This window comes from Natator depressus, chromosome 3 (assembly GCF_965152275.1).
Source record: "Natator depressus isolate rNatDep1 chromosome 3, rNatDep2.hap1, whole genome shotgun sequence".
Classification (NCBI taxonomy): Eukaryota; Metazoa; Chordata; order Testudines; family Cheloniidae; genus Natator; species Natator depressus.
This window is the reverse complement of record NC_134236.1, coordinates 133396546-133420764: the sequence shown is the minus strand read 5'-3', so window position 1 is coordinate 133420764 and position 24219 is coordinate 133396546. Positions and strand designations below refer to the sequence as shown.

The following is a 24219-nucleotide window of genomic DNA, read 5'->3' as shown; positions in this document are numbered from 1 at the left end:
AGTCTGACTCTGTATTTCGAGGGAGAGAGGGAGGGTGTTAGTGTAACCCACACACCTCCTGGGCATGGTGTTCTGTCACCTCTAGTGGCACTGAAACCACTTAGTGCCAGGGTTCTCAAACTGGGGGTCGGGACCCCCCAGGGAGATGCGAGGTTATTACATGGGGGAGGGGGGTGTCACGAGCTGTCAGCCTCCACCCCAAACCACCCTTTGCATCCAGAATTTTTAATGGTGTTAAATTAAAAACACTTTTTTATATATTTATTAGGGGGGGTTGCACTCAGAGGCTTGCTATGTGAAAGGGGTCACCAGTACAAAAGTTTGAGAACCACTGACTTAGAGAGAGATTAATGAGTCTGCTCTACAGCCTGAGCTAGCAGCCATATAGCTTTTAGCTCATGCACTAAGCTCCAGAGATCCCAGGTTTGATCCCACCCACCAATAACTAAGGCCTGTGGGCATTACATTAGACAGCTCCCAGCCCTAAAGCCAGCACTGCTGCCATAGCAGCATAGAAGTGACGGTTGCAGAGTATGGGGAGGTTCGTCACCTGGGAGGAGGCAGGGCCAGCCTTACGGGTGAGCGACCATCCAGGCCCATGATCAGGAGGATGCTGTGGTCTCCCCCTCCCCCCTCCGCAGATAGCCCAAGGCCCCTTTGATCCCTGAGCGCTAGGCCTGGAGCTGGGGAGGGGCAGGGCTCGGGGCGCTCCAGCCAGGAGCTCCCGCCATGCACCGGGCTCCAGCTGCTAGTCCCGGTAGGGCTGGGGAGGGACAGGACTTTCTCTTCCCCTGCACAGGCTGCTCCCAGGGCTGGGTCAAACCCACCTCTGGGAACCCCCTCTTGGTCACTCACTTCTGCCCTGCCTTCAAAGCTGGGCTCCCAGCGAGCAGCCATGGAGCTTTCTGCAGCTGTGGGAGGTTCCCGGAGGTGGAGCTGATCTCTCCCATGCTGGTGGGGGTGCCCCAACTGGGGGATCCTACCGTGTGCTGGGCTCCAGCTGCTAGTCCTGGCCAGGCTGGGGAGGTACAGGACTTCCTCTTCAGAGCAGAGGAAGTCTTGTTCCTCCCCAGCCCAGCTGGGACTAGCAGCTGGAGCCCGGTGCACAGTAGGAGCCCCCTTCTCCTACAATAGCCAGATTTCATGCGGGAGATCAGATTTCATGGTCCATTATGCGTTTTTCATGGCTGTGAATTTTGTAGGGCCCTATTTATGTGTGATATTGAAACTCTTGCCTTGTCTCCTTTGAGTCAAATATGGTAGAAGTAAAGTATAGTTTCAATTAAAGCAATCTGAGTTGTGGGACCAGTACCCAAGATTACAGTGGCCAAAAATGACTCACCTGGAAGGACACCTCCAACTCAGAATTAGCTATCCAGGATTATGATAACCCACTTGCAAAGAACACCAACAATGCTTCTGCAGCAGAGATCTGAGTTTTTGTAAGGCAGCAGTATTCAAATGTTATCCCAGTTAACTGATTTGCATGAGTACGCCCATTAGGTCAGACAGATCCCCGTTAGATTGGTATAAACTCCCTGTAATTCTACTGACTTCATTTGGAGTTACTCCAGATTTACACCAGGCTAAGCTAACTGAGATCAGAATCTGGCCCAAAGTATTTTTATTTTAAATGGAATTTGTTTCAATTTGCTAATGTGGAATTGAATTGTAAAGCAATTATATTTGTAGGAATGTGGAGTAAAAGTGCATTAATTTAAGGCTAATGTACTGAACGAGAAGTGGTAGAATTTATAAATGGAAGTTTTTTTAAAAGCAAAAATGTATTATGCTTCGCTGGATGACATTTGCTAAATATGCTTAAATTCATCATGTCCTGATGTTTTTCTGTCTTATTTATGGCTTTGTTAATGCTGTGTTCTCTGGTGGTAACGCTCATACATAAGCAGGAATATAAATTAGTGGAATGGAATAAATTAGTGGAATGTCAATAGCCAACCACACTGCAGCATTTTAATGCTATTTGGCTAAGAATGATTCATGAATATAGAACATTAAAAATCAATAGCAAAAAGCTCCCAAGCTGTACCATCTCAGACTATGTCCTCATCAGCTCTCCTAATTTGATCATGGTCAGGTGATTGCCTGTTTCTGGATGGGAGATTTCTAAGGGGAACCCAGGCGTAGGAAGTGGTGTTGGTGATTCACTAGAGTGGTGGTCCTGCTCCTCAGTCAATATTGAACTAATGGGCTCCAGTAAATTGTTGGGGTTACGGGAGATGCTGGGCTAGAGTTTGACCTTGGTTACGTTCTTGTAAATCTATAGTAATCCACTTTCTTTTGGGTGTAATATAAAATTGAGGCACTGATCACTTCTGGTAATTAATGATTCTGTACCCAATTTTAATCCTACACAAATGTAAATCAAAGTAACTCCAATGAAGTCAATGGAGTTATATCAGAGTAAATAAGATCAGAATCAGGTCCCTCTTCCTAACCCACCCCCGGCCCTGCACATTGTTAGCTCCAGTATTCTGGCCCAGTTCCATATAAACCTATATTTACGCATTATTCTCTGGGTTTGTCTACACAAACATTTAGTTCGCGACAAGCTGGAGGCTGAATTTACCTGACACTATCCTGCCATGGTCTAACTGTCCCTGTAGACCCTACTGACGCACATTAACGAACTGTTAACAGTGAATTATGCTAAACCAAATTAGGGACACTAATTCTGAAGGAGAGTGTCCACACAGGGGTTTAATACAATTTAGCTAATCTACTTTAAATTCACACCTTTAGTTAATTTGGATTAATTTTCCTGAGTGTCCCTGTGTAGACAAGCCTAAAGTGAATTTTTAAGAGGTACTTTAATTTACCCCTGGATAAATGCAGAGTTAAACAATATCTTACAAAGGCTCTACGTTTACCTTTCCTGCAGCTAGGGAGCTTAGGCTGTAGTGCTTTTAGTTTCTCAGGTTTTAATAAATTAATAACACAGGTATGATTGAGGGTAGCTCATCAGATTAAAAGTGTAATCTTTTAAAGCAGTTTGGAAAGCAACAGGTAGGAAGCAAAGATGACGTACTTAAGATCCATGAGGATCATAAATCATTACATGTGTTATCACAGGACTTGACAACAGTTGACTTAATGTAGACTTAATGTAAATCTAATTATCGTATTTGTATTGTATTTAAATTGTATTGTATTTAAACAGAGCTAGTGAACACTCTCACAGAAAGTAGGAGAGTGGAGTGCTACAATGGTCTATCAGATTTTTCTATTTCATTTTACTGCAGTCTCATTCAAAACACACATGATGCTGCCATTAAAATGAATGGGCCAAATTCTGCCCTCTTACACTTTGTGCATCATTGTCTTCAATGAGATAGCATGGACTATAATTTAAGGAAAGAATTAGGCCCAAAGCAGTTAAGACAATGGAGGTGTTTCTGCTTACCCTGACTCATCTTCAAAAGGTCAGCTGAAGAATGGTATCCTATTCATTGTGAGGGTCCCTCAACCTGGATATAATTTGAAGTGAATCAATATTGTCCGAATTGAATTATCATTGATACTCCCATTGTGCTCTGATAAGGAGTTCTCAATGGGGGTTTTTATAGGTCCTGTAGTGTTACTGTGCAGGTGGAGAGCATCCTATCAGTAATCCTTACCAAATAGTTTATAAGTGGCTGTTTGCAACTTGTACGTCAGCAACTTGTACGTCAGCTATTTTTTCAGTAAAATAATATGGCTGTCTTAATATGTTTTTTAAAACATCCATTAAATGATTAATCTACATTATGGAGAAACATTGCAAAATCTTATAAAGAAAACAACCAAGCAACTTGTTAAATGTAAAGAAGTGCAATAAAGTTTTAGTAAAAAAAAATTCAAATTTGGCTCCCTAAAGCACCTCAATCCACACTTAGGCATATACATAATAAAATGTGCCTTAATATGCAAAAAGGTGCCTAACTTTAAACTGGTTTGTGTGTAGGGCAGATATAACCTTCTATGAAGAAATTGCAAGATGTTCTAGAATTATATAGGGAGATACAGTACAGGAGGGTTTCAAAAGCAGAATAAGTAGTTCAAATGTTTGCCTTTGAGTGGTGCATTTAACTCAAGGATTTAAGAATATTTTGGGGGGAGAAACCCATCCATCCATTCTTATGAAGCTCTTATGATTTTTCATTTCCTGTTTCTTTTCTATAATGTTTAAGTATAAAAAGGTTTGTTAATGTGACATTTTACATGATTTACTCATCAAGCCCTCGGATCGCTACCCCTTCCTGCTTCTCCACGTGGGCACCAATGATACTGCCAAGAATGACCTTGAGCGGATCACTGCGGACCACGTGGCTCTGGGAAGAAAGATAAAGGAGTTTGAGGCGCAAGCGGTCTTCTCGTCCATCCTCCTGGTGGAAGGAAAAGGCCTAGGTAGAGACCGTCGAATCGTGGAAGTCAACAAATGGCTATGCAGGTGGTGTCGGAGAGAAGGCTTTGGATTCTTTGACCATGGGATGGTGTTCCAAGAAGAAGGAGTGCTGGGCAGAGACGGGCTCCACCTAACGAAGAGAGGGAAGAGCATCTTCGCAAGCGGGCTGGCTAACCTAGTGAGGAGGGCTTTAAACTAGGTTCACCAGGGGAAGGAGACCAAAGCCCTGAGGTAAGTGGGGAAGTGGGATACCGGGAGGAAGCAGGAGCGCGTGAGAGGGCAGGGCTCCTGCCTCATACTGAGAAAGAGGGACGATCAGCGAGTTATCTCAAGTGTCTATACACAAATGCAAGAAGCCTGGGAAACAAGCAGGGAGAACAGGAAGTCCTGGCACAGTCAAGGAATTATGATGTGATTGGAATAACAGAGACTTGGTGGGATAACTCACATGACTGGAGTACTGTCATGGATGGATATAAACTGTTCAGGAAGGACAGGCAGGACAGAAAAGGTGGGGGAGTTGCACTGTATGTAAGGGAGCAGTATGACTGCTCAGAGCTCAAGTATGAAACTGCAGAAAAACCTGAGTGTCTCTGGATTAAGTTTAGAAGTGTGAGCAACAAGGGTTATGTCATGGTGGGAGTCTGCTATAGACCACCGGACCAGGGGGATGAAGTGGACGAGGCTTTCTTCCAGCAACTCACGGAAGTTACTAGATCGCAGGCCCTGGTTCTCATGGGAGACTTCAATCACCCTGATATCTGCTGGGAGAGCAATACAGCGGTGCACAGACAATCCAAGAAGTTTTTGGAAAGGGTAGGGGACAATTTCCTGGTGCAAGTGCTGGAGGAACCAACAAGGGGCAGAGCTCTTCTTGACCTGCTGCTCACAAACTGGGAAGAATTAGTAGGGGAAGCTAAAGTGGATGGGAACCTGGGAGGCAGTGACCATGAGATGGTTGAGTTCAGGATCCTGACACAGGGAAGAAAGGAGAGCAGCAGAATACGGACCCTGGACTTCAGAAAAGCAGACTTTGACTCCCTCAGGGACCTGATGGGCAGGATCCCCTGGGAGAATAACATGAGGGGGAAAGGAGTCCAGGAGAGCTGGCTGTATTTTAAAGAATCTTTATTGAGGTTACAGGGACAAACCATCCCGATGTGTAGAAAGAATAGTAAATATGGCAGGTGACCAGCTTGGCTTAACAGTGAAATCCTTGCTGATCTTGAACACAAAAAAGAAGCTTACAAGAAGTGGAAGATTGGACAAATGACCAGGGAAGAGTATAAAAATATTGCTCGGGGATGCAGGAGTGAAATCAGGAAGGCCAAATCACACCTGGAGTTGCAGCTAGCAAGAGATGTTAAGAGTAACAAGAAGGGTTTCTTCAGGTATGTTAGCAACAAGAAGAAAGTCAAGGAAAGTGTGGGCCCCTTACTGAATGAGGGAGGCAACCTAGTGACAGAGGATGTGGAAAAAGCTAATGTACTCAATGCTTTTTTTGCCTCTGTCTTCACGAACAAGGTCAGCTCCCAGACTACTGCACTGGGCAGCACAGCATGGGGAGGAGGTGACCAGCCCTCTGTGGAGAAAGAAGTGGTTCGGGACTATTTAGAAAAGCTGGACAAGCACAAGTCCATGGGGCCGGATGCGCTTCATCTGAGAGTGCTAAAGGAGTTGGCGGCTGTGATTGCAGAGCCATTGGCCATTATCTTTGAAAACTCATGGCAATCCGGGGAAGTCCCGGACGACTGGAAAAAGGCTAATGTAGTGCCCATCTTTAAAAAAGGGAAGGAGGAGGATACTGGAAACTACAGGCCAGTCAGCCTCACCTCAGTCCCTGGAAAAATCATGGAGCAGGTCCTCAAGGAATCAATTCTGAAGCACTTAGAAGAGAGGAAAGTGATCAGGAACAGTCAGCATGGATTCACCAAGGGCAAGTCATGCCTGACTAATCTAATTGCCTTCTATGATGAGATAACTGGCTCTGTGGATGAGGGGAAAGCGGTGGACGTGTTGTTCCTTGACTTTAACAAAGCTTTTGACAAGGTCTCCCACAGTATTCTTGCCAGCAAATTAAAGAAGTATGGGCTGGATGAATGGACTATAAGGTGGACAGAGAGTTGGCTAGATTGTCGGGCTCAACGGGTAGTGATCAATGGCTCCATATCTAGTTGGAAGCCGGTATCAAGTGGAGTGCCCCAAGGGTTGGTCCTTGGGCCGGTTTTGCTCAATATCTTCATAAATGATCTGGAGGATGGTGTGGATTGCGCCCTCAGCAAGTCTGCAGATGACACTAAACTGGGAGGAGAGGTAGATACGCTGGAGGGTAGGGATAGGATACAGAGGGACCTAGACAAATTAGAGGATTGGGCCAAAAGAAATCTGATGAGGTTCAAGAAGAACAAGTGCAGAGTCCTGCACTTAGGACGGAAGAACCCCATGCACCGCTACAGACTAGGGACTGAATGGCTCAGCAGCAATTCTGCAGAAAAGGACCTAGTGGTTACAGTGGACGAGAAGCTGGATATGAGTCAACAGTGTGCCCTTGTTGCCAAGAAGGCCAATGGCATTTTGGGATGTACGTAGGGGCATTGCCAGCAGATCGAGGGACGTGATCTATTCAACATTGGTGAGGCCTCATCTGGAGTACTGTGTCCAGTTTTGGGCCCCACACTACAAGAAGGATGTGGAAAAATTGGAAAACGTCCAGCGGAGGGCAACAAAAATTATTAGGGGACTGGAACACATGACTTATGAGGAGAGGCTGAGGGAACTGGGATTGTTTAGTCTGCGGAAGAGAAGAATGAGGGGGGATTTGATAGCTGCTTTCAACTATCTGAAAGGGGGTTCCAAAGAGGATGGATCTAGACTGTTCTCAGTGGTAGCTGATGACAGAACAAGGAGTAATGGTCTCAAGTTGCAGTGGGAGAGGTTTAGGTTGGATATTAGGAAAAACTTTTTCACTAGGAGGGTGGTGAAACACTGGAATGCGTTACCTAGGGAGGTGGTGGAATCTCCTTCCTTAGAAGTTTTTAAGGTCAGGCTTGACAAAGCCCTGGCTGGGATGATTTAGTTGGGGATTGGTCCTGCTTTGAGCAGGGGGTTGGATTAGATGATCTCCTGAGGTCCCTTCCAACCCTGATATTCTATGATTCTATGATCTAGCTTTTGTCAACTAATTCACAGCTCTCACCAAAACTTGTAATGGAAGGGAGCCGGGAAGAGAATTTAAAGGATGCAACAGTGGGAACAGTGCTCTGGGGCCTCCTCTTTTAGCATGGGCCCTGTCATCATCTGTGGTGTCCTTCGGTGAGGACACTGCATCTCCTCCTGAACCACTTTCTAATACCTCTGGACTAGGTAACCCCACTCAGGGGTGCTGGAACAATTTGTACAGTGGGGGTGCTGAGAGCCATTGAACCAAACTGTAAACCCTGGAAACCACTTCAAGCAAGGGGGTGTTGCAGCACAACCAGCTCCATCACCTATGACCCCACTTGTGGTTAGGGCACTCACCTGGGATGTAGAAGGTCTGAGTTCAAATCCATTCTCCATCTGATTTGGAGCATGGACTTGATCCAAGTTTTCTCGTATGCCAGGTGAGTGCCTTAGCCACCAGATTATAGGCTATCCTGGGTTCGGTCTTTCTCAACTTCTCCTGTTGCAGCTGTTCCACTATATTCATTGGAGCAGGGACTTGAACCTGACTCCCCACATCCCAACTGAATACCTTACCCTACCACCAGGCTATACAATCAGCCTCTCTCTAGTCTAATACATTTTAACAGTGAAGGTTATTAATCATTGGAACAATGCATGAAGGGTTGTGGTGGATTCTGCATCACTGACAATTTTAACATCAAGATTGAATGTTTTTCCTACTAGAGATGCTCTAGTTCAAACAAGAATTATTTCACGCATAGGTGACAACTTTTCCCGGTGCTGGTGGATGCTTGTGCCCCCCACCCCCGGCCCCTCCCTGATTCCACCCCTTCCCCGAGTGTGCCGCTTTCCCCCTCCCTCCCAGGGCTTGCCGCTATGAAACAGCTGTTTCACGGCGGGAAGTGCTGGGAGCTAGGGGGTGAAGCAGGATGTGGCACGCTCAGGGGAGGAGGTGGAGGTGAGCTGGGGGGTGGGGAGGGCAGGGAGCTGCAATTTTCCCCATGGGTGCTCCAGCCCTGGAGCACCCACGGAGTCAGCGCCTATGATTTCAGGGAAGTTCTATGGCCTGTGTTATACAGGAGCTCAGACTAGATGATCAGAATGGTCCCTTTTGGTCTTGGGAATCTATGAATCTATGCAAAGTACTACCACATATATGCAGAAAAGGCAACAAATAACACTTGCTGCAGGAAACATACCCTTGTGTTTCCTCAGGAATAATATAGGGGTTTGCATATATGTTATTAATAATTATTTGTATAGCAGTAGCACATAAAAGCCCCAATTTAGATCATGGACCCATTGTGGTAGGCACTGTATATACACCTAACAAGGGACAATTCCTCCCAGGAACAGTTTATAATCTAAATAGACAAAGTGTGGAGGAGAAACAGAGGGGTAAAGTGAGTTAACCAAAATCGGCCAGTAAGTCAGTGGCAGAAATAGAACCCAGATCTCTTAACACGCCATACAGTGCCCTACCCACTAGACCCCAATAATATGCTTAGTTAATCACAATTCACTCTGCTGGTCAAAGATGCAAATGTACAATCTTCACAACTGTTCACTAAACAGACTGCATGTTTATTTAAAATGAAATCTCAGCTACTTCTCAAATAGAATTTAGGATTTGCATCTTTTCTTCAGCTCAGTCATCAATTAATTCAATGGAAGGCATAAGACTATCAGCAGCATTAACTAACCTTAAAGAAGAAGAGAATTAGTGCTCTACTTTTAAGCTCTGGGATTTGAAAGGCTACAGTATCTCACACCAGGATTCACAAGTATTTAAACATAAGGTAGTCTGCAGAAAATTGAAAGTAAAAAAAACCCCACAAACAAACCAAAGGAATAAAATCTGGTAGTAATATGTTAGCATTCATGATCACTTTTGGACAAAACTGTCACCATCTCTAACCTCTAGGTTCTCTCATTTCTCAAAAGCAGGATAAAAATGAATGGAAATATATTTCATTGACATTATGGCTTGCTACAGGCTAAAGCTGAAATGTGTTAACAATGTCATTTTAAACCTTATTCTAAAACTCCTTGGTATTGCCATAAGAACTGAAGAATTGTGGTGGAGTCCCTTCATCCACAATTTCCCTGATGAAGTTATAACAGTAAGAAGATATAACTAACATTAACCAAAATGAAATTCCATGATTTTTAATCTTTACCATAGTAACATCAAGTACAGTACCTCTTGAGTGCCCTGATTTCATAGGTATGTTCTATAGTAAGTTTCTGACCCATTACTATACATCTGGAAGTAAAAAAAAAATCTCAGTGAAGGAGAAAATTATACCCATTGCCACATCTGGGCAACCTCTCTGAAGTCATGAGGGTCCCACTAGTTTAACTGAGACAAAAAATGGTCCCAAGTCCTGTTTTTCATTGCCCTGATGTTGGGCTAAAGACTTTTTCAGGCGGGTCTCTAACAGTGACATCTCATGTCTGCATAGCCCAATTAGATTCCTAATTCTACAACCTTTTAAAAGGGGAAGGTAATGTTTGCAAAGATGTCAGACTGACATGGGACTAACTTGGTGACTTTGTACTTTTTTGACATAAATGTAAAGAAGATTGTTTACATGAAGTAATACTGGACTCTGACATAGCAGCAAGCTGCACTAAGCATCACTGGGCTATAGAAGAGACTTTTATTCACTGAAGGATATCTTCAATTCAGACATTTCATCTGTGAAGTTTTTGCTAAGGTTGGAAGAGGAGTGAAAGATGCAGTTCCAAGACTGGGGGAGAACCTCTCAATGAGCCTGTCATAAATATAAAGGGAAGGGTAACCACCTTTCTGTATACAGAACTATAAAATCTCTCCTGGCCAGAGGCAAAACCCTTTCACCTGTAAAGGGTTAAGAAGCTAAGGTAACCTAGCTGGCACCTGACCAAAATGACCAATGAGGAGACAAGATACTCTCAAAGCTGGAGGGCGGTGGGGGGAGAAACAAAGGGTCTGTCTGTCTCTGTGATGCTTTTGCTGGGAACAGATCAGAAATGCAGCTCAGAACTCCTGTAAAAAGTTAGTATGTAATCTAGCTAGAAATGCATTAGATTTTCTTTTGTTCAATGGCTGGTAAAATAGGCTGTGCTGAATGGAATGTATATTCCTGCTTTCGTGTCTTTTTGTAACGTAAGGTTTTGCCTAGAGGGATTCTCTAGGTTTTGAATCTGATTACCCTGTAAGGTATTTACCATCCTGATTTTACAGAGGTGATTCTTTTACCTTTTCTTTAATTAAAACTCTTCTTTTAAGAACCGATTGTTTTTTCATTGTTCTTAAGATCCAAGGATTTGGGGCTGTGTTCACCTGTACAAATTGGTGAGGATTTTTATCAAGCCTTCCCCAGGAAAGGGGGTGTAGAGCTTGGGGGGATATTTTGGGGGGCAAGACGTCTCCAAGTGGGCTCTTTCCCTGTTCTTTGTTTAACACGCTTGGTGGTGACAGCATAGGCTTCAAGGACAAGGCGAAGTTTGTACCTTGAGGAAGTTTTTAACCTAAGCTGGTAAGAACAAGCTTAGGGGGTCTTTCATGCAGGTCCCCACATCTGTACCCTAGAGTTCAGAGTGGGGAAGTAACCTTGACAGAGCCAGATCCTGAAGCTGATTAAGGGCCCTCAATTGCAACTGAAGTGAATGGGAGTTAGGCCCTCAGCACTTCCCATGAGGTGGTCCACACCTTGTAGATGGAAAAAGGTACATGAAGGGCTAAATTCTATCCTCAGCTATACCTGTGCTACCCCACTGAAATTTATGGGGTAGCTGGAGTGTCACTGGGGTCAGAGTTCAGCCATAAATATCTAGAGATGAAAGGGATTTGCCAAGCCAATGTTATAGCATCGTTTGCAGGCAATCCATGGTGCCACAGAAGCGTAGGTTTTGGAAGCAGCTGCTTTCCCATTTTACTATGAGGGAGAGATTGCAAGAAAATTAGCTGTAAAGTAGAGGAAGAACTGAATTTTTTTTAAAGGATAAGATGGAAAACCCCAGAAAGGTAACAAAATAAAGTGCACACTTCAATCAAATGCCTTTAAACATACTCAGCTTGCAAGCCTTCAATAGTGAATTCAGAACCCTCTTTAACAATGCTGAAAAGAAAAACATTCAATATTAACAAAGTGATCTGAATAATATCAGCTCAAGGGGTAGAGCAACATTCAAGTATCATGAGAGCAAAACTGAAAAAAAAAGCTCTCTTACCTGTATTTCTGCTTTGGAGCTTGTTTCTCAGCTGATTTGAAAACATGTCCAATATAATACAAAGGAAAGAATAAAAAGTTCCAGTTTGTTGCAAACCATGTCAGAGTAAAGGGTGCATCAAATTTCGTAAAGGTCAATTTTGCTAGCTGGGTTGAACCTGACCAGGAGGAGCAGACACCCAGGACCACTGCCACTCCCCAGAAAAATTTCTTGAGTTGGGTGACTGAGCATTTCCAACAGCAACGATTTCCCCTTCCACTGCCTTCCACCCCAGCCTGCATCTGTGCTTCTGGTGGGGCTGGAGATTCCTGGGAGTGCTCATCCCCTGAAGAGATGAAAACACAAGAATTAATAAAGAATTCTACACAGCATTTTACTTTCCAAGAACCAAATCCTGGGCCCATTTGGAGTCAAAGGGAGTTTTACCATCAATTAAATAAGGATCTTGCCACAAATATGTAGTTCACTTCATGTCACACTAAAGCACCTAGCACATTTTGGGGACAATTGCACTCTAATAATAATTATCATCTCGACAGTTAGAAATGGGCAAAATGAAAAGTGAAATTACACGCTGTTCTGCAGCCATTACGTTAGAAGATTTTCAAATATAATACTGAACTCTGCTATGACATGCAACTGAATGAATGCTGTGCTGTTTAGCTTCATGAAAGAGCAATGGGAATAACAGCAACAGTCACAATCAGTACTGTCTTGGGAGTCTTAGAACTGCATATTTTATGCAACATGGTGTTTCTTTTTAAAGAGGGGAGAGGAAAATTTATTTATTCTTTCAATTACACTGGCTTTACTCTGGAGTAACGGGAATGGGCTAATGTTGGGGGTGTGGCTGGAGCACTGCTGAACTCCAGTAATCCCTGGCTGGTGAAATAGCCCTTTGGGGGCTGTTACCAGCTGGTGAAATTTAGAGCAGCCTTTGGGATTCTCTAAATTGCACTAGGGACTAGGCCAGCTTAGTCTGCACCTCCTTGAGTCCTGTACCAACCAGGGTTGAGCCAGACCTGAGGAACAAGCTCAGCAATTTCAAATTTACACCAGTGTAACTGCAATCAAAATTTGGCCCAGAGAGACCAGTTTTCAAACATTGGTATCTTAACAGAATGTGCAAATTCCATTATTTGGCTGACTTAATCTGCATGCAGGAATTTAAATTGAGTAGTTGGGCACCTATGTGCCCATCTGAGTGATCAGTTATAACACTGCAGTAGGCAAATTACATAGCTACATTTGAAAACTGGGCCACCATTTTATTCTTTGCCTCAAAGTAGCTGAATGACAGCCAGTATGTCTTCTCTATTATCAGCTGTGACACTGACAGATTGGTCAATTTGTGTGTGACCCATGACAACTTAACAGGAGGCACTGAATGGTAAACATGGCCATTCCTTGTAGATTGTTCTCAAAGCCATGTTAAGTAGACTAGAATCTTTAATATGTTTGCCTGTATTGTTTGTTAGAGAATCAAAGTGTAGATGCAGTGGGTTTGTGTTTACCTATATCTTGTTAGAAGTTAACAATGTAACCAGATTAGTCTGTAGATACTAATTCCCTTTCCTGTCTTAATTGCATGTGGATGGGTCAATTAACCTTAAGATCAAAGATGTAGGATACTGTAGGAAATGACATTATTTACATTTGTTTTCAGCTTAATTGTCTATGCCATAATGAAGTGCCTTTACAATTTGAATGGTTAATTGCCTTATGTTAATTAATACAATTAGTTACCTGTGTATGCATAAGAAACTGGAGATTAACTTCAAAGCAAAGAGCCTGCTGTGGCAATTGCTGTCAAGAGGCTTATCCAATGGCCTCAACTATAAAGGAAGCTTTGGGCCTGATCCTTTTTATTTCAGACCTGCTTAAACTTTGACAGGGAAAGTCTAAGCCACAAGACTGAGATCTCCAGGATTTCTTTGGATTTACCCTGGAATTCTCATGGAAGAATTTGAACAAACTGCACTTGGACTGTAACCTTTTAAATTGATTCCAGACAGACTTTTGCAAATCAGCAGCCTCACCATCTCTGCTATGAAACTAATCTAAGAACTTTACACACATTTGTATGTATTTTGATCTCTTAACCATATGTAAATCTTTCTTTTTTCTTTTATTAATAAACCTTATATTTACTTAATAAGGATTGGCTGTAAGCATGTACTTGGGTGAGATTTGAAATATTCATTGACCTAGTGGGCAATGTGGTTGGTGCGTTGGGATTGGTAGAACTTTAAATATGGTGAATAAGGCTTTCAATAACCCCTCACTATGTTAGACTTCTCTGCCTGGATGGAAGCCAAAGGTTGGACTGCTTAAAGGGGACTGTAGTTTGGCTTCTTGGTAACCAGTGTGGTATTACAGAAGCTATTTGGTTACTGGCTTGGTGAATCTAATTAATTTATAAAAAGAAAAGGAGTACTTGTGGCACCTTAGAGACTAACCAATTTATTTGAGCATGAGCTTTCGTGAGCTACAGCTCACTTCATCATCACATCCGATGAAGTGATGTAGCTCACGAAAGCTCATGCTCAAATAAATTGGTTAGTCTCTAAGGTGCCACAAGTACTCCTTTTCTTTTTGCGAATACAGACTAACACGGCTGTTACTCTGAAACCTAATTAATTATAGAATAAATCACCAGTTCTGAGAATTGTCTGCCCTATTCCTTGCAGTTTGCCCTGAGTAAGCATTCTCAGTGTGGCCCCTCCAGGCACCATGTTCACACCAAAAGATACTGTACTTTTACCATCTGAACTAAAGATCAATCCTATATGCTGATGAATGCCTTCAACTCCTGTTGAAATCAGAGGGCATTCATGGTCTTGCTCCCTGAAGGACCAGGCCCCTAACGAGCTTTCTGATGGCTGTCTAAAGTCATTCAAAGCTCTGTTTAAGACATTAGTCACCTCCAAGTGATGCAGCTATGCAGTGTTTTCATTTTAAAAGCTGATTTCTTTAAGGTATGCTAGTCCATTCATTTTGAACACAAATGAAGTGCTAATTAATGCTGAGGGGCTGGAACCTAGAAAGCTTCAAATGCATTCACAGGTCATTTAATACACTGAAAAGTGGAAACCCGAAGGTTTTCACATTGCTGCACTGCATTCGCAGGCTAGAATTAGCATCAAGAACAATAGTTCTGTATTCTGTAATTTAAAGCCACGTTATGGGACATCCACACACAAATTTTTTTTACTGAAGAGATCATGCAATCTATATGGTGAACTGTTATGTCTCTTTAGAGTTTTACACTGTGACTTGGGTGTTTACTGATATTAGCTAATGCGTGTGTAAGCCAATACACATGTAGACCAAAGGTTTTCTCCAATAGCACACGCTGTGTTGCTACTTAATTATTTAAAAAAAAAAAAAAGGATGATGTACACGGTATGAGGTAACTATATCATCTAATAAAACTATTTTGATGCAGAAAAAAACAAAAAATAACTCCCTCCCTTCCCTCGACTAAGCACAATGTTTTCAAAACTTTGTGTATCAGTTGCACATCTAGACATCAAAAAATGGGGTTATACATGAGTATATAGGAGCAAGGATATTTACGTGGATATGCAGTTATATGAGGTTTTTCTGAACGGTTTTAAAATGTTCACACAGAAGTAGGGAAAAGAGTGCTAATCTCTTCAGTCATGAGGACTAGTACATTGGCCGGAGGGCCGCACGACTGACCACCCCCAGGGCACCCACCACACCTGCTGCTCTGGCCCCACCCCCACTCCACGCCTTCCATGAGGCCCCGCCCCTGCCCCACCTCTTCCCACCCCTTCCCTGCCCCCATTTCAACCCCTTCCCCGCGGGAACCGTGGCCAATGGGAGCTTCGGGGGAGATACCTAGAGGAGTGGCCAGGGCAACACACAGACCCCTGTACCACACACACACACCCCGGCGTGGAGCAAGGGCAGGGCAGGCAGGCAGGGAGCCTGCCCAGCCCCTGGTGCGTGCCGGGCCGGAGCCGCTCTAGGTAAACGCTGGGGGGTGGGATGGGAGGGCCGCGGGGAGCTGGCGGGCCGCAGAAAATAACCCCGCGGGCCACCACGTGTTTGAGACCCCTGTACCAGTGCTAACTTTGATCTAGCTAGCTTGTTAACAATAACAGTGAAGCTCTGACAACAGGGTTTAGCATTTGAGTACGTACCCAGGGTCCTGGGAAGGGTTGTTCAGCTCATGCTGCCACTGCTTCACTGCTATTGTTATTTGAGGTAACTACATAGCTAGCTTGGGTATATTCAGGGATGTCCCTAGGCATATACAGAATATGCAGCTGAGTAGGGCACCATGAAATTTGAGGCACCAAATTGCCCCAAATTTCATGGTGCCCTCAGCAGCTGCATGCTGCATATGTGGCAGCACGAGCTCCGGCGACCAGCCCTATCCCCTGGCCGGCTGTGCCCACTGCACGATGCTCAAGGGCATAAACATAGGTCAGCCCACACAATAGTTCCATTGTGGGGGCACTAGCCTCTACTGCCCCTGTTTGCGCCACCCCTGCCAGGGACCGAATGTTGGGCTGAGAATTGTCTTCTCAGCCCTATTATTTTAATGCACACATTCCTGAGTCAACCGCCCAGTTAGTAGCCTTATATGGAAATATCAGCATCTTTAAGATACATTCCATGGCAATTACAACCTGTAAAAGAGAGCAAAATTTTGCACTTTACATCTAATTCATAGGCAAAATGACTCATCCGTATGCACTTAGGCCTATGTGTTAAATACACCAACAGAGGTGTTCAAACTGCACAAATGCAGTGAAAGACAATACTGTGTGTATCACTTTACTTTGAAAATGATCTCACAGATCAGGGTTTGAATTTCTAAGGATGCTCGTACCTTGGACCATCTAATTTGCATGCTGGATGGAGTAAAACTTATTCCAGTCAAAATGAGCTACATAATGTTGGAGAAAGAGTCCTGTGCCTCCCTTCAAAAAGCCTTTTCTAGCTCATCCTATTGCCTAAGAGTTCTGCATTGTGGTGTCTTTTAATTAGTCTGTAAGAAAAACTGCACCACCCATCTTTGATTTCCTGTATTCATGGAGGGCTAGGTTATACAGGTACAGCCATCAATTGGGGAAGTTGCATTGCCCTTGAGAGAGACCCAGCGACATTTTCCCAGAATCAGATTGTCTCCTGGAGCGTCACACGGTGTACAGGAGTATACAAACTGCAACACCTTTTTAAAGTGTTCAGAGATCTCCTACAGCTCTCCTGGTGGGACCAGCCAGTTGTATTGGCTGGCATGTACGATAGGCGGAGCTACAGCTTTGCTTATCTTCTCCCTTCCCTGCCTCCCTAGGGAAATGTCTCTGCAGAGCAGTCCCTGGAGTGGAGTGCATTTCTGGACAGTTCCTGTGCAAATGCACAAGGGGGAGGAGAGGCTCCTTACTCCCTTTCCACCAGTGCACATCAGCATACGGGTCAGGTAGAATCTAGCTCTGCATCTGTATCATACCAACAAAGTGCCTTTTATATTTGCTAATGTAGTACATTAAAGAAATTCTATTTTCTGATCTCTAGATTTCCAGTATTTATGCTCCCTTTGCTCCTTCCCAGCAGGCTGAAGTATACACTAGGGGCATCTGGCCGGAAGCAATCAATCGTGATACCAGGACAAAGAAAAAACACTTATTAAGGGGCATCCTGTGAAGAAGGGACTACATTCCTTATCATGGTTTGTGTCACAGAAAACCATAAATGCCAAAGGGGCAACAGAACTAAGGTATTATATTTCATCAGCGAAATACTGATTAATGTATCATAATTTTTAAAAATAGCAAAATATTCCATTATACAAAATACTAGCAAAATATTGTGTATTACATGAGATGAATTTCTAAATAGGAAACATTAGGTAAAAACAAACTTTCAATTGCAAAAAATTAGCCTAAGATGTATTAAGTTTCCCTTTCTATCTTTACATATTCCCTCTTTCTCTATTAAACATTCAGAAAATATTTCCTGGAAAATATATATTCTAATTTGTTAGGGGAAACAGAGTTGATAAATTATCAGTTCCAAACTGAAACAGCTTGGAAAGATATACTAAAAAGGGTCTGTTTAATTTATTCCCAAGGCACCCGCTTAAAACTTCTTTTCAAACCACTGAAATAGTCATCATTAAGACACTATACTCCACTGTGAATTTCGATGGTTTTTTCACCTGATACTGTCCTTTTTACTTTTAATCACCAAGTGAATTAAGAGTCCAGAATTAATAAGGAAGGTACCAATTACTTCATCATCACAGTATAATCGTTTCTACATTGTAAGGTGTTTTGTTGTAAGCAGTCTGAAGAATAACCCTAATCAAGAGGGGTGTCATGCACATCATAGCCAGAGAAAACATGTCTGTGATTGTCTGAAATTGATATGTTTTTGTTTTTATTCCTTATTTTTATTCCCGTCTTGGACTGAAGTTGCATTAGAACTCTCAAAAGGATCCTGCAGTCTTTACTGCAACTAAGAAAGAACCTTGGGGTGAAGTCCTGGCCCCACTGAAGTCAATGGGAGTTTTGACATTGTCTTCAATGGGTTCAGGATTTCACCCCTAGAGTGTGGAAGCAGAGCTTTCATAGAATAAAACTCACCTGACCAAAGACACAGTATTGGGTTCTGGAGCAAATATGTTGCTAGATCTGTGCAGGATTTCAGTCTGCAGAAAGGTTTAGACATGTTTGTTCTTAGCAATGAAAAAGAGACTGGATTCTCAGCAAGAAACTGTTATATTGATTAACCAACAGTTTGAACACCACATAAGCAAGAGAATGTCCTTCTCAAGGAATGGCTTCATCTCTGATGAAGTCTATCCATACATCCAGACATTTATACTGAGCTCACTGCAGGTGTAGGTGAGTTCATGCTGGAAGAGTAGACATGCTGATTAAAGAATTATTCAAGGACATGAAAACCTTCAAAAATAGGGATAAACTTCTATCTACAGTATCTGTCTGTCTTAGATATTTCTAAAATTCCTGTCTGCTTTATTAAACTTGAGACAGAAAATGTTGCTATGAGTGATTCAGTTTATTTAAAGAGTACCTACTCTTAATCCTACAGCCCACTAGTTTCTCACATGTTAAATTTTGACTTCACTTGATTGTTGCTAGTTAAGAAGATAAAAGGCTGAATGGCCACTGAAACTGCCCACAACACTTTGCTTATCTGCTACAATTTAGAACGCTTGGAGCAGCTGTTGTTTGTCAACTGGTAGCCAGACACTCCCAGAGCCTATGTTGGCTGGAATCACTGTGTGAGCATGCAAATCCTATGTGATATGGCAGCTAAGAACCCAGCAAAGGACCCTTGTGATCTGCAGGTAGTGGATTTACCAGAAGAACTAGAAAGAAGCTCTGCTCTGGCAATCTCAGGAGTCATGCTGCTAGACTTGCCTTAGCAGGAAGTCACTCTGCATAGCAAAGAGCACACTTACCTGCAGGGATCCTAGTTTTTGTTTTTATCTCCAATTACTCTCTTGCTGTCCTTTCAGAAAAAAGAGAAAGAGAGAGAGACTTCTGTAGATGTTAGAAAGAAATGGCCTTCACTGGTGCAATTACATCCCTCTGTTCCCCATTTGGTTCAGTCAGTTGTGTAGGTCAAATTCATGTGTTTTCAGTGCAAAAGACATTCCCTTCTTTGTTGAAAGTTGCACTGTGGAAGATGAGTTGACTATGGAAAAAGCAGACACTGGTGTTTTAAAATGATATTAAGTTTGGCCTACACAGCTTTTATGTTCTCTGTGGTTGAATTATCCAGCCCAGCCACATTAATTGCATATTCTTATTACAATCTCATATGTGATGACTCATGGGATCGTGTTGGATAATCAGCTGAACATGATCTTTCAGTGGAACGCTGTGGCCAAAAGGGCGAATGCAATCCTTGGATGTATAAACAGGGGAATATTGAATAGGGAGGTTATATTACCTCTGTATTTGGCACTAGAATGCTGCTGGAATACTGTGTCCAGTTCTGGTGTCTACAATTCAAGAAGGATGTTGCTAAATTGAGAGGGTTCAGAGAACATCAAGAAGAACGATTAAAGGATTAGAAAAGCTGCCTTTTAGTCATAGACTCAAGGATCTCAATCTATTTAGCTTACCAAAGAGAAGATTAAGAGGTGACTTGATAACAATTTGTAAATATCTACAAGGGGAACAAATATTTAATAATGAGCTCCTCAATCTCTAGCAGAGAAAGGTACAACATGATCTAATGGCTGGAAGCTAGACAAATTCAGATTGGAAATAAGATATCATTTTTTAACAGCGAGGGTAATTATCCACTGGAACAATTTACCAAGGGTCATGGTGGATTCTCCATCACTGGCAATTTTTAAATCAAGACTGGATGTTTTTAAAAAGATGTGCTCTAGGAATGATTTCAGGGAAGTTCTATGGTGATATAGAGCAGGTCAAACCAGATGATCACAGTGGTCCCTCCTGGCCTGGGAATCCATGAATCTATTTGCTGAGTATGTTATCTGGCCAACAACATTAACAGTGATACTGGGCCAGATTTACCTGCATTGCTCCAAGAAGGTAGCAACAGTACCTCGCTGTATCAGCAAAAGGTACTGGGCCCAGTGGAGGAATTCATTTCTCAAGTTGGACAGGCAAGGATTCCAGTATCATTTATGCCAAGGCATAACGGATTTAAGTTCTACTGAGAGCTCCTCAAGAACCTAGCAATAGAAAGGGCATTGAACTGACACATCCCCTGGCTACTCTAGCAAGATCCTGTTTCTGGATAGGGCCACATACTTTGGGGGCAGCACTGGCTGCTGGAATGCCCCTGCCGTGGAGGAGGTTGTGAGCAGCATATGGTACAATAATCAATGTCACGTCCTTCCTATTGTCTTTAGCACTATGCCAGCATCTCTGCCAGGAGAAGCCAATGCTAATCCTGGAGTGACTCTGCTCCATTATTTGTAGGATAACTGCTTCTTGTGGAATATTACTTAGGGTCTGATCTGCCATCTGAGAATTTAAGAAGGCGGTCAGATTCTGGGCTAAAGGATGCAGAGCGGTTCTTCTACCAGTACTTCAACTGAAAGAAGGGAGCTGCTTTGGTATATTGCTCTATATCCTCTGCTGAGCCCAACATACAATGTGAAAACAAATCTGCTACATAATTTGTGCTTTACCAGTATGAAATTGTAGGGTTTCTGTGCTGGTACCATATCAGGCCACTACAGCATTTATGAACCCTATCTCTTCTTTATCATTGACGTCTCTCTAAATGGAGGAATTTGAAAAACTTCCTTGCCATGAAGAGTCCTGCCTAAAAATATTATTTTTTAAGCTCCCTAGAGGGGAAAGGTGGGGAGACAGCATTTGCTTCTGTAGACAACTAATACAATATAAACAGGAAGCATCAATAGTAGATTCTGTAGACTGAAGTTTTGATTTTACTAGCCGTGTTCAGAGTTCTAGTGGGAGACATTTTAAAATGAAATCAATTGACTAGCAATCATTTTCAGGCTGTTTGTTTTTTGGGAGTGAACGCTTGAATTAATTCAAGATGCCTAGAACAAAGGTTTTTCAACCAGGGGTACACATACTCCTGGCGATATGCAGAGGTCTTCCACAGGTATATCAACTCATCTAGATATTTTCCTAGTTTTATAACAGGCTACATAAAAAGCACTAGCGAAGTCAGTACAAACTAACCTTTCATACAATGACTTGTTTAAACTGCTCTATATACTATACACAGACATGTAAATACAATATTTATATTCCAATTGATTTATTTTATAACTATATGGTAAAAATGAGAATATAAACAATTTTTCGGTAATAATGTGCTGTGACACTTTTGTATTTTTATGTCTGATTTTGTAAGCAAGTAGTTTTTAAGTGAGCTGAGCCTTGGGGATACACCAGTCAAATCAGACTTCTGAAAGGTGTACAGTAGTCTGGAAAGGTTGAGAAGCACCAGCCTTCTAGAAGATACCCAAGCTGAATCAGGATGTGACTAGGTGAAATTTAATAGCCTGTGATAGACAGGAGGCCAGACTAGATGATCTAATGGTCCTTTCTGGCCTTAAACTCTATAAATCTATTAATCTAAATTAAAACACTTTTTGTTCAAACTGCTTATGTATTCACACATTCATTTGCCTTTAAAAGTGACAAACCATGAAATAATATTCAATAACTATTATCCTCCAGCTTCATAATGCAATAAAGTTTCCACTTTAGCATTACCCAACAGTGAAGTAAGAGATTTCTGTGTATCTATCTGCCCATAGCATAGAAATGGTCCCATTTATATTTCATTTACATGCTATTCATGGCAGATACATTATATGTAATTGGTCCTCACTAGGCCTATAACTTAGGGTTTATTCTCTTAAGACCAGTTAGGTAGGACACAGTCTTAAAAACCAGTAAAACATGATCAAAATCTAATTTCCAAGGCATGAGCCTATGGCAAGTAGAGAGGTTTGTTTTGAGTCTGTTTAAGGACTATGGAAGTATTGTGTCACTTGGGAAAGGTGGCAGGTGCTGTGTAGCGCAGAAACGGATCACTCCACTACAACAGGGTCGTGATCACCTGCCCAAAGATATTGTGGTATTAAGAAGGAACACTCTGGGGGGATTGGGAGCCTCAGGCTCTCTACCCCATGCAGTTTCACCGATAGGTCACTGGTTTGAATCCAGTCCCAGTTACTGAAAGTTGTTACCATCAGTCAGGACATGTGTGAATGAGTTTGGCAGTTTCAGTTTTGATCACAAACACCACATCAGAGAAACCATTGAAGTTTCAAAATGGAGCCTTCTTCTGAGCAAAAAATTGGTGAGAACTAAAGCAGACATGTTGCAAGTTATTCACTGTAGACCCAATCATGCATTCCTTGTGAAGTCAATGGAAATTATGGATGCCCATGGAATTCAGGATTGGCTTCTGTGCACATGGTATATTCCCAATTCTGAAAGCATAGACCTCGACAAACATACAAAACCAGAGGCATCTACTACTGGCCCATCTGTTGCTATATGTTTTCTAAAGTACAGGAGCAGAAGAAAAGTATTTAAAATGAGCGCCATGCATTTCTCTCTTTTTCACACCTTAGCCTCTTTATGTCATATGTTTGAAAGCTTTTAAAAATATTAATTCTGTGGTTGAGTTCTTATGAGGCCTGATCCAAAGCCCAATGAAGTCAATGGAAGTCTGGGAAAATCTTTGTATGAGCTTTAGACCAGTCCCGTAGAGCACTGCCAGTCCTACAGTATTTAGCCTCAAGTATATTTGTGCAACAGTTGAGGTAACTCCCTGAAAAAGGAAGTCTGTTATGAAAATCAAGACAGTCACTAAATTAAGGTTTGGCCCATGCACACTGATATCAGTGGAAAGAGTCTTATTGCATCCCAAAGCATCCTTTCGAGAGAAAGGATAGGGAGTTGGTAGTTGCGGAATTTAAATTTTATTCTTGTCCATGTGACAGATGTGCTGTTGTGAATTTAGGCAAGTTGGTTTTAATTTCGCAATGCCTCAGTTGCCCCATCTGCAAAATGGGAATAAGAGTTACCTACCTGAAAGGGCTTTTGCAAGGATTAATGGTTTTAAGGTGCTTTGAAATCTTTAAATAACAGATGCTATGGAAGTATCATTATTACAGTGATTACCATGTTTTTGCATTTGTGGTGAATTAATTTAACTTGAAAATGTATAACACATTAAAGTCCAAATTCTGGCCTTGATTATGCTTGTGGAAATCCTGAATAATTTCAGTAATGCCAATAGAGTTACTCCACATTTGCACAGGGCAGAATTTGGCCTTAACTTATCTAAACAGAGACAGGCATATGCAACAATTTATAGAAGAGAGATATAACTTGTGATGTAAGCACCTTCTGAACATCACTAGTTGCATTTCCATAGCTTCAGCTAAGCTTCCAGCAAAAGTAAAACAATGTTTCACTGTTAATGAATAAGAATGTAAAAGTTTGAATGATTATAATAAATGTAATTAGAAAGAACTAAATGAGGTATAATTATGTAACATAGAAAGTGTGCAAGGGTGTGATTGTGGCTGTGTGTGACTGAGATGCTGCCATCCCTAACTGAGGTAAATAAAGGACAAAATCCTCAGCGGATGTGATTCTGAGTAGCTCCATATATTTATACTTTTCTGCACAATGCTTTTTAGTTAGTCCTTCTCCCTCTCTCTTTCTCTCTCTGTCCACATACACATATATCTGATAAAGTCCTGAAAAGTCCAAGGTTATATTATGTACTGCAAATATAATGATTCACAGCTCTGAGTTTAGAGATGCAATAAAACTGTCAAATGATTTAACAGGTGAAAAAATTATAACTTTTCATATCTTTTTCTTGGGAAATTTCCAAAGGAAAGTTAAACTTTAGAGGAAAAGAGCTTGATTCTGAAC

The 24219-nt window shown here is 42.2% G+C and overlaps 1 protein-coding gene across 4 annotated transcripts in view; it reads right to left on the bottom strand.

Moving 5' to 3' along the window:
- Window positions 1–24219, bottom strand: part of SLC35F3 (solute carrier family 35 member F3) — a 265270-nt gene that overhangs the window by 76921 nt on the left and 164130 nt on the right. For all 4 annotated transcript variants that reach the window (XM_074948856.1, XM_074948853.1, XM_074948852.1 and 1 more), the window contains one exon: window positions 11789–12113. In XM_074948856.1, the coding sequence (XP_074804957.1) occupies window positions 11789–12113 (325 nt within the window). The remainder of the gene's footprint in view (window positions 1–11788; window positions 12114–24219) is intronic.